The sequence below is a fragment of the Pristiophorus japonicus genome, chromosome 8 (assembly GCF_044704955.1).
Source record: "Pristiophorus japonicus isolate sPriJap1 chromosome 8, sPriJap1.hap1, whole genome shotgun sequence".
NCBI classification, from domain to species: domain Eukaryota; kingdom Metazoa; phylum Chordata; class Chondrichthyes; family Pristiophoridae; genus Pristiophorus; species Pristiophorus japonicus.
The window spans coordinates 189,026,740-189,037,987 of record NC_091984.1 but is presented as its reverse complement, the minus strand read 5'-3'; the positions used below and the strand labels follow the sequence as shown (position 1 = coordinate 189,037,987).

At 42.9% G+C, this 11,248-nt stretch overlaps 1 protein-coding gene across 1 annotated transcript; it reads left to right on the top strand.

The window, feature by feature from the left end:
• The first annotated feature begins 478 nt into the window (after nt 1–478).
• Nucleotides 479–9,703, top strand: hspb8 (heat shock protein b8). Its single transcript, XM_070887688.1, has 3 exons — nt 479–960; nt 2,210–2,273; nt 9,220–9,703. Exons 1-3 carry the CDS (start codon nt 552–554, stop codon nt 9,389–9,391), a joined length of 645 nt encoding a protein of 214 aa, XP_070743789.1. The 5' UTR covers nt 479–551; the 3' UTR covers nt 9,392–9,703.
• Nucleotides 9,704–11,248: the final 1,545 nt, after the last annotated feature.

Genomic DNA, 11,248 nt, shown 5'->3' with positions numbered 1-11,248 from the left:
GGTCGAATGGTCTCCCTCTGTATTGTAAATGTCTCTTGATTCTCTGCAGCAGGAGGGGGCGCAGCTCTATCGCTCAGGATGTAGTGTTGTGCTGGTATTTATCAGTAATGAAAGGCTGGCTATGAAAGTGTTTCGGCCACCAGCGAGTAATGTTTGTTATTGTACAGTCTGAGATGTGTGCGTGTGTGTGTGGGGGGAAAACACATGCAATGCTCATGAATCGATCCTCCAGCCTGGGTGACACGGCCGGGTAAACAAGGATGAGACATTTTGCTTGAAATAGCCTGCTGGGAGGCAGGACTCAGCTCCTCGGATAGTCAGGCATGGCTAAACTTGGGCAGTGCACGTAAGAGGCTCCGCTTCTCCCATGGGGCAGGTCGGATTCCTTTCAATTGCTCATAGATCAGATTATACAGATGACAACTGGCGTTTGCCTCACCCCCAACCCCACCCCCAGCCAACTATAAAAACCGGGGCACCGAACTAAAAGAGGGAGGGGGGGAAAACGCAACTTCTTGTGAAGCAAGTGTTTTGGGGGAGTGAGAAGAAGCATGGCTGAGAGTCAGGTCCCGTTCTCCTGCCAGATCCCCGGGAGGCACAGGGGAGGCAGGGATCCTTTCCGAGAGCCCGGCTTGTCCTCTCGATTCCTGGACGACGAGTTCGGGATGTCGGCTTTCCCCGATCACTTCACGGCCGACTGGCCCGACTGGGCGAGGCCCAGGCTGACGTCGACCTGGCCCGGACCTTTGAGATCGTCCTTCAACGGGCCGGGGAGGGAAGTTCAGGCAACTTACAGCCCGGCGCCGCCCCAGTACACAGCTCGCTACACGGGTTACCCCGAGCCCAAGAACCCGCCCAGCCTGAACCCGGGCGAGCCCTGGAAGGTGTGTGTCAACGTGCAGAGCTTCGCCCCCGAGGAGCTGACCATCAGAACCAAGGATGGGTTCCTGGAGATATCAGGTAGGCTGGGAGAAAATGGGAGCCCGCTCTCTGGCTGGCTCAAAGCAATGTATTGCATGGGTTAACGGGCCGAGATGGAAGCGAGTGCCAAGTGCAACTGATGAGTCCAGATGAGGAATTACTTTTGAAACGTTAACTTGTCACTTCTCTCCCCAAATGCTGCTGCTGGGCGTATCCAGCATTTCTTTTTGTTTTGAATTATTAATGGTAGCAAGCATTATTGGTTAAGATTATTGCATTTTATAACATTCAGTGACCACAAAAATACAAATTGAAAAGCAAGATTGGACATTGCACAGGGCATCGTTTGAGGATTATTTTCCATTGGCTATTTTCAGGTTGAATACATTTAAAGTGGCCCAAATTAAAAAAAAACAAATATTTGCCACTTGACACTGAGGTTATATAATTGACCCAATGCCAGAAAACACAGGGGACATGGAAACAGCATTATAACAGATATCAAAACAGAAAATGCTGGAAATACTCAGCAGGTCAGGCAGCATCTGTGGAGAGAGAAACAGAGTTAACCTTTCTGGCCCATGACCTCATCATATCATCATCATAGGCAGTCCCTTGAAACGAGGATGACCCGCTCCCACTCCGAAAAGGGATGAGTTCACAGGTGTTTCAATGAAGGACCTAATATTCCAGGTCCAAACTACATCCTGAAGGGTGGAAGATGCCTGTGCGTGGATTTTTTTAAACGTGTGGTGGCCTTTGCACATCAGCCACCACACGGGCTTGACAGCTAGGTATTGCTCCAGTGGCAAGGATTAACCAAGATGACTGGAGACCAGCTCTGCTGCAGGGACCAAGTGCCACACATATCGCAGTGTGGGCTGGCCCGTGCTGCCCCATGACCTAGCGTCAGAATGTAATACATATAGCTGATCTTATGGGCGTGCATACTGTGATATTAGAACGGTGTGCTGTGCATTTAAGGGGTGGCTGATATTTTCTAAGTTGAAATGTGGATGGGGTGTGTCAGAGTGGCGGTGCAGACCCCGTACCAGTGGCTAGGGGTTCAGGGACTGCAGATAAGGACAGGTCTAGACCCCAAGTGAAACTTTAGTGATCGCGGAACAGGTGGAAAGTTGGCCAAGCGACAACAAAACCCACTGAGCACTGGGAGAAAACTGGAACTCCTGATCCTGGACAGGTTCCAGTGTGTGTAGTGAATCAGAGTGAAGATCAGATACCATTTGATTTCCTTCGCTGACAACTTTTCTATTTGCATTGACTTAAGGAACCCACGAAGAAAAACAAGAAGAAGGAGGAATAGTCTCAAAAAACTTCACCAAAAAAATCCAGTAAGTAGCGGCTGCGCCAAGAGGGGAATAAAACTGAGTATATATATAAAAGGAACGGGTGATTGGGTATATCAAGGTGTTAATAGCTTTCATTTTTAAAGTGTGAAACTTTGGTTTTTGTTGTCGGTCACTTGGTATAAACTGGGGAGGAAACGCCGAGAGAGAGAGAGTTCATGGACTTGTGCGCGACTCCTTGCCTGCTGAGGGAAAGCCGAGCGCCTACCTTATTTGGTGATGGAGTCGCCCTGAGTATCATCGGGGAAAATCGCGTAGCTTTTAACAAAGGCGCTCATTGCTGAGCCCACGCTGAGTCCGAACTGGACTAGTGTCACAACACGGGGCCATCAGGCCTTTGATTGCATGTCCCATCCACTTGACTGCCCTAAAATACCGCTGGGTGCCAGGCTGGGAGAGCGTGGGTACTTGAGGCATCAGCGTTCACAAAGTCTAAAGGTCTGTTTTCTGCTCCCTAACTACAATTAAAGCGGACATTGTAAATGTTTTCCATACCTATGTTGGCAACTGGGGCTGGGTTGAAATAGGAGTTAACATGTATGTAATTCGTCTGTCCCCTATTTAATAATCCATTTATTTTAAATGTACTGATGCCGTTGTTAAAATAGCAACAGAGGAAGTTGATATAAACAACAATGCAGTTACTATTACACAGTAAGCTTTCAACCTAAAAATGCTTAGAGAATGATCTTTTAAATGGAAAAAAAACTTTTTTTGAAATACATATAAATGTAGGACATCTGAATTGGCTTAATGAAAAATTTACTTTAGCTTTGGAACAAATGCTCCATTTTTAAAGCTAAATTCCATCAGACGTTAGGGGGGCGAAATTTAGCTTCCTAAACAGGCCACTTACCGCCAGAAAGCGGCGGCCAGGCGGCGGAGTCGAGCTGCCGCTGAATTCCAGTCCAATGGCCGCCACGATCGAAATTCACGTCGGGGATTTTCCTGGAGGTCCCCACATCCGCCCCACTGCTGCCGACCGTCCTAAGTGCGTCATCAAAAGGTGCACTGCCCATCTCCCGCACCTCCATGGAACCCCCCGCAAAATTTAGTTGGAAAAATCATAGATCCGCCACGCGGTGCCCACGACAGCATTTTCTGTCGGTGCACCTTCCTTTCACTGTGTGAGCCATGGTAGCACGGCGGCCCTTCAAGGGGAGGGCGCACTGCCGTGGCTGGCATGTTTTTTTTTGCCAGCCGATTTCCCGATCGGCTGGACAATTATGGCCCCGAGTTCAGCCGGGCCGCCAACAGGCAGCCTGGCACCACCCCTTGAGTGTGAGGCCACTGGCCCGGCCGAGACCCTCCCTGGTGGCCCAGTGGCCGAACCTAAATACTTGCTGCTTCTCTCCCCTTTAAATGAGGGGAGAGACGTGGTGACGCACACGCACAGTGACGGCAGCACTGCAGCGGTGGAGACTCCATCCTGCCCCCACTTCCGCTCCTCACCAGCACTTACCACCGCACTTCCGCCCCCTTTATGACAGATTTCCGGTCCGCTCCCAAAACATTGGCAAAAAGCTGAAAATTGATCAAGAGTCCACCTCGTCTGATGTGATGGTAAAAACTCTTAGAAAACTATAGGTGTGCCAGGTTTCCGGCGGGCGTGAATTTCTACCCCAAAGAATCCATTATCTGCTGAGAGAACTCTGAAGATTAGAAAAAAAAATTATTAGGCAAATTACAAACCTATATAAACACATGGAGAAAATGTCCTCTCTTCACTTTGTGTATATATATATACTTACATTAGTGATTTCACTGCCAATAATGAACAGAGCAATTTTATTCACCCATGTAGTTACACAAACTTCTTACAGTCAAACTGAGTGATTATCACTCCTAAAGTACTTGGCAGACTTGTGAGATTTGAGGTATTCATCTCGAATATTTGTGCCTGTTGTCTTGGGCAGGACAACTTGTATATATCATGTATATCAAATGGAAATGGGATATGATCTGTATGCCACCAATGGGCTGATCTAATAACTCATCACATTGATGTATTATCACTGCCTTAGGCCTGATATATGTATATTTTATATCTATATATATAGAGAGAGAGAGATCATTACTCAGGACTCATCATGTGCTGTTCTTATTTTATACATTAGGTCAATAGTTAAAATAATTAATTTTAATTTTAAATGAGCACTAAATTTAAATTTGTATCCTGACTGATTCTGGATGTCACAATGACATCATGATCATGAAATGCAATGCAATTTATATCTTCATGTTGTATGTTTAAACAAAAAAAGGTTTGTCAAACTTTTCTTCATGAAGACAATGTCCCTTTAACAAAAAATGTTGCTTTTCTCTATTTCAACAGCTAAATAATGAACTGCCTTTATATTGTAAACCCCATTTTACTGGAAGCATTTCAGTATATAAATAAAACATTAGGCCGGCACCATACAAATAATTGGCTGCCATCAAGACACATGCTTCCATTTTAAATCTTTACTTTCATAAAATCATAGAATGGTTACAGCACAGAAGGAGGCCATTCGGCCTGTTGAGCCCATACTGGCTCTCTGCAAAAGCATTTCAGCTAGTCCCACTCCCCTGCCCTTTTCCTATAGCCCTACTTTCTAATTAATATACCTGTTAATCTCTGGAGAGCAATGCTTATTAAAGGGATACTATCTTCAGGAAAAAGTGTTTTTTACAAACTGTTTTTGTTCAACAAAAGCGAGCGAGTCAGGAAAGTCATGTGTCAATTTTGTAAAATTGACTTCATGCCCAAGTGATCTGAAGATAATTGTCAACAAGATTTAGGTCACCACATTGTATATCTCTAAAACAAAAAAAGGTTCAAATTGTTTTTCACTCTGTGACAGTGCCTCTTCTTAACAAGAATTATTGACAATTCTTGATGCCCTTCCCTAATACTTGAGGTAAAGTCAATAGAGGACCAGTTGCTCAACCCAAAGATTGTAAATGTGCATTGTTGACTTGGGTGCTTATTGAAGGTTTAATGATTTGGCACATTTAGTGTCAGTTGGGTACAGATGGCTATACTTTACAAACAACTCTCTCTATTCATCATCATGGGGCGGATGTTTGGTGAAAGCAGCTTTTGTGGAGCACTTTAATGTACTCATATGTTAAGGCTGCAGTGCCATATAGTTAGCATAGAAGAGCATGGAACAAGAAACATTTATTCAGCCCGCAAAGTTCGTTCCTTCCACACACCATATAAAATCCATTTTATCATGGAACTCGACCGCAACCATTTACTTTCTTAAGGAAAGGTTCTGCAAAGTTCTTTGCTATCTATCAAAGGTAACTCAAGCAAAGATCTAGTCTAGTTATCTAATCCTACGTGCACCCCTGGCATGACATTTGCCTGGTCCCAGACATTCAGTAGCACCGCATCACTCCTAAATCGCTTAGTGACAATTTTAAATGTATGACCACTTGTTACTGACTCTCTGAGCAGAGGAAATAGTCATTCCCTACTCACGCTATCAAACCTCTTCATAATCTTGAAAACCTCTACTGAGTCTCCTTTTGCCGATTTCTGCTCCAGTGGAAATTGTCCCAGTGTCACAAGTCTCTCCTCATAACTATAATTTCTCCACCCTGGTGACGATCAGGGAATCTTGGGATTACTTACTCGGAGTACCTACTTCCCCCTGTCCTCTGTGATTCATGCCCAGTACCTGATGACCCTCATGACTCAAAGGAAGAGACTTGGGGATAAGTACTGACTTCTAGATATATCACAATTATTGTTTTATATATCATCTTTTTAAAAATGTCCCATTTAATTTCCTGTATATTCTCTGGCTGTGAAATTTTGCAGGGGTTCTCCCAGTCTCTATTCTTTTGGGTGGTTCTATCAGTCTCTTGCTTGATTTGCAGAAGATTAAGAGAACCTCCACAGAATCTAAAGGTCTCTATTTCAACAGCTAGACAATGAATTTGACCCAGTGATGTGTTATAAACAAAGTCTATCCCTTTGGGACCTGTCTGCTTCTGAACACGGACATCAGTGTAATCACTCTGACTATCAAAATGGACCAATCGATTGATCAGACTGAGACCGGTATTCAGTTGGGAACAGAAAATATTGCTTTGAACACACCGAGTGATAGCAACTGCAAGTCTTCTATTTAAAGCATTCTTTCACAGAATATATTAATTCATTAAAGTTCTAGATGTGAGGCTGTTAAACAAGATTGAAGTTCATGAAATCAATGAGAATTTAGCTGGCTCAGCAATAGTAAGGAGAAGGTGACATTAAATAGAGAGAGTTCCTCAGCATTTAATTCTGGGTCGCCTATTCTCACACTGTTCATTAATAATATGGAGGAGGGTATTTCTGTCAATGTTGTAGAATTTGATTATGACATGTAGCTGACAAGTAAAATGGAAGTTAGTGGCATTAAAAAGGATTTGGATCAATTAAGCACACAGTCTAAAGAATGGCAGATGGATTTTAGGGTGTATTTAAGTATGAAATGTATTGAGGTGTGCAGGATGAAAGGGTTTCTATTTGCAAAAGTTGAATGGATCTGGGCGTGACACTGACCATTCACTCCAAGTATCCAATGAATGTAAAGCTATTACAGATATCACTGAGGTGAATCAAGTACTGGAGAGCATTTGATTATAAGTGAGAGTTACTTTTCAAGCTTATATTGTTCAGGCCATATTTAAAAGAAATAAATACTTGCATTTATATAACGCATTTCACAACCTCAGCAAGTCCCAAAGCGCTTTATAACCGATGAAGTATTTTTTGATGTGTAGTCACTGTTGTAATGGCGACAGCCAATTTTCGTACAGCAGGCGCCCACAAATGGCAATGTGATAATGACCAGATAATCAGTTTTTAGTGATGTTGGTTGGGGAATAAATATTGGCCAGATTACTGGGGACAGCTCCCCTGATTTTCTTCAAAATAGTGCCATGGGATCTTTTACGTCAACCTGAGAGAGCAGACGGCCTCTGTTTAACGTCTCATCCAAAAGACGGCACCTCCGACAGTGCGGCACTCACTCAGCATCACACTGGAGTGTTAGCCTAGATTTTTGGGCTTCGGTCTCTTGAGTGGGACTTGAACCCAAAACTTCTGACTCAGAGATGAGAGTGATACCAACTGAGCCACAGCTGACTCATTTGGCATATCGCATGTCATTCTAGGCACCGTACTCTCGAAAACATTTAAATTGGTTCATAGGATGATTCTGGAACCAAAGCCTTCTCAGCTCCTTTTGAGTAATTTGAGTAGCTTTGTTACTGTAATATGAGTACTTGATGTGTGTACTTTAAAATAAACTTTTAAAAAAGTCTTGGTAAGAAAGACTGGAATTTCTCTGGAGGGTTCATTTCCACTGGGTAGTTTCCACTGGGTTGCTACGGATAACATGCCTGGCTTCCTTCCCCTGCCTGCGTCAAATCACTGATTAATTTTCATTTCTTAATAAATACCTACACTGGGATTATTTACAAAGAATAGCCCGGAAATTCCAGGGAGTTCTCCATGTATCCCACAGTAACTCTGCAGGAGATCATCTGAACTCTCCCCACCCCCACCCTACCACATTAAAAGGGCAAAAACTGGGAGAACCCCCACTGAATTTCAGGACCAATGTGTTTGTCATTTTTTTTTAACCACAGAAAATATCAGCTCACCTGTAACTTTGAGTGAAACCATTAAGTCTTGTTACGTTGTCACCTTAATGTGTTTGCAATTTGAAAGTAAGTACCGTTGTCAGCCAGTGGCTCAGTTGGTAGCATCCTCGCCTCTGAATCACATAATGGTCGTCAGTTCAAGTCCCACTCCAGAGACTTGAGACTGCACTCTAGGCTGACATTCCAGTGCAGTGCTGAGGGAGCACTGGATTGCTGAAGGTACTGTCTTTCAGATGAGATGTTAAACCGAGGCTCCATCTGCCCTCTCAGGTTAACGTAAAAGATCCCATGGCACTATTTTGAAGAAGAGCAGGGGAGTTATCCCTGGTGTCCTGGCCAATATTTATCTCTCAACCAATATCATCAAAAAAACAGATTATCTGGTCATTATCACATTGCTGTTTGTGGGAGCTTGTTGTGCACAAATTGGCTGCTGTGTTTCCTACATTACAACAGTGACTACACTTCATTAGCTGTAAAGTGACTTTGGGACGTCTGATGGTCATGAAAGGCACTATGTAAATGCAGGTCTTTCTTTCTAATTGCAATTGGTTACTTGGTGTCCTCTCACTGCTAGCTGTTGCATGGCCAATTCACTGCACAGCCTTGTCTATCCATCTCATGTAATAACTTTGCTTAAAATATTTTTGTACTAGGAATACCATTTTTAAGTTTAATCTGCTATTTCTCAGACATGCCCAGAGTATTTTACATGACATTGCACAAAATGCAGTTGAAACACTAGACTCTACAACAAAATTATATTCCGAATGCATTAAATATTACACTGTGAAGTACTGAACCTACAATCGGACCAGGGTTGCAGGCTTTGGTGTGAAAGTCTTGCTCAAGGTGATCTTATTGAAACATCTAAGATTCTGAGGGGACTTGACAGGGTAGATACTAAAAGGACGTTTCCCCTTGTGTGAATCTAGAAGTAGGGAGCATAGTTTCAGAATAAAGGGTCTCCCATTTAAGATGGAGATGAGGAGGAATTTCTTCTCTCAGAGGGTTGTGAATCTTTGGAATTCTATATCCCTGAGAGCTGTGGAGGTTGGGTCATTGAATATATTTAAGGCTGAGATAGACAGATTCCTGAACTGTAGGGGAGTCAGGGTTATGGGGAACAGGCAGGAAAGTGGAGTTGAAGCCAAGATCAGATCAGCCATGATCTTATTGAATGGCGGAGCAGGCTCGAGGGGCCGTATGGCCGACTCCTATTCCTATTTCTTATGTTCTTATGTCTTATGTTCAATATTGTGTAATTTCTATGCTTCTCTAGGTTGCCCATCGAAGTCGACCCCGTGACAGTTTTTGCGTCCTTGTCTCCTGAAGGAGTCTTAATCATTGAAGCCCCCCCTGTGAGGCCACCTTGCTATTTCTACGGGGATGACAGCATGAGCATTGATGCAGAAGAAAATGGATTGAGAGGCCAGGAACAGACTGTTTCTTAATCTTAACCGACTATGAAATTACCTGTCAAATATAAAACCTGCAATAAAAACAGGGTTATTACTTTTATATGAGGCAACAAGGACTGTATATAAATCATTGTTTGTTTACTTTGAAACTTATAGATAGTCTTATGGAAGATATTGATCTGTTTTGGACTATTTTGTATATGAGAAGAAGGCTGTATATTGATTGTTTTTTTTTGCACAATAGCATGTATTTTATATGCTAGATATAGTAGAGTGGTTCAATATTGATCATTTTGTAAAGTGCCTTTCATTGTTGATTTTGAATAAAATCTAGATTGGAAAATCTTTTTTTTTCCTGTGACAAAATTCTGTGATTCCTTTGTACTTATTGTCATTAAAAAAGGCGGAAAGGATAATGCACCAGTTCTCACAGGGTGACTGGACTCCCGATCCAGACTGATGGAATGAAAGCCTCGTCCATCTGGCTGTAAAGGTCCTACATGAAATGAGTTTGGACAGTTTCAATTTAGATCCTAATGAACAGCGGCCCAGAGAACAGAACCGCCCTTAATTCAGCATTAATTAGCATCAATTTGGCCACAGGATGGCTGCTTTACAATATAGAAAAATGTCACACTGGTATAGTAGGAGGCAATCTTCTGGGGTAGGGCTGCATTTATATAGAGCCTTTAATGCAGAAAAATGTCCCAAGGCACTTCACAGAGGCACAATCATACAGAAATGGACCCTGAGCCAACAAGGAGATAATAACAGGCAACTGACCAACATCTTGGTCAAAGAGGCGGGTTTTAAGGAGGATCTTAAAGGGGGAGAGTGAGGCAGAGAGGTTTAGGGAAGGAATTCCAGAGTGTGAGGCCTAGATGACTGAAGGCTCAATCTAAATATTACACATTTCAAATATTACTGTATTTGATGTTGTGGTCTGAACACTGCCACTTTTACCACTCACCTCCCCAACCTCCACTTCCGCTGGTCAGCACATTCGGTGGCCCATTCTTGCCCAATACTTTGATTCTGTCTCCCATCCCTGCTGCTATACATTAAAAAAACCCAAGAAGATTGAGACAGAGATAGACAGTCTGCTCACTGTTTATGAGGTAGAATAATCTGGGAGCAACATGCCTCAATTCACTAACGGCCAACCAGGTGATTGTTGTTGGGTTTGAAGGAGATGGTGATAAGGTAATCAGATAAGGTTGATCTATGAATAAAGGATGTTTTTTTTGTCCCAGTGTTTTTCTGTTCCTAAAGGTTGTTATGTCATGAGAGAATCCGTTTTTTTAGATTTGTTTGTTCTTGGGATGCGGACAACATCAACAAGCCAACATTTATTAGCTGCCTTGAGGGCACTAAGATTCAACCATGCAGTTTGAGACTGGAGTAATAGGTACGGCAGATTCCTCATTAGTGAGCCAGTTGGGTGGTTACTGACAATTCAGAAGTTTCATGGTCATTTTCTGGCGCTACCTCACAAATGACCTATTTATTGAATTTGATTCCATAACTTGCCATGGTAGTATGTGAACTCACAACCTCTGGGTTGCTAATCTAGTACCAGGACCACTAGACTGCCATATCCTATATAATGTGCTGTGCAATATTAGTAACATATAATTATGCATAAATAAATAATTTCTTTGACCACTATTCTAATGAAGGTATTAACCCAATTTGGGTTGAAGTCTTGCCAAAAAGCAGACAACAGTATTTACTGTGAACGTGTTGCAGATGGGTGGAGGAGGCTCGTGTGGAGCATAAACACCGGCATGGACCTGTTGGGTCAAATACAACAAGAAAAATATCACTGAACAGGGAAAAAAAAATCAGTCACAGATTTCCACACGTTTAACATCAAGTGATTCCTGCTGG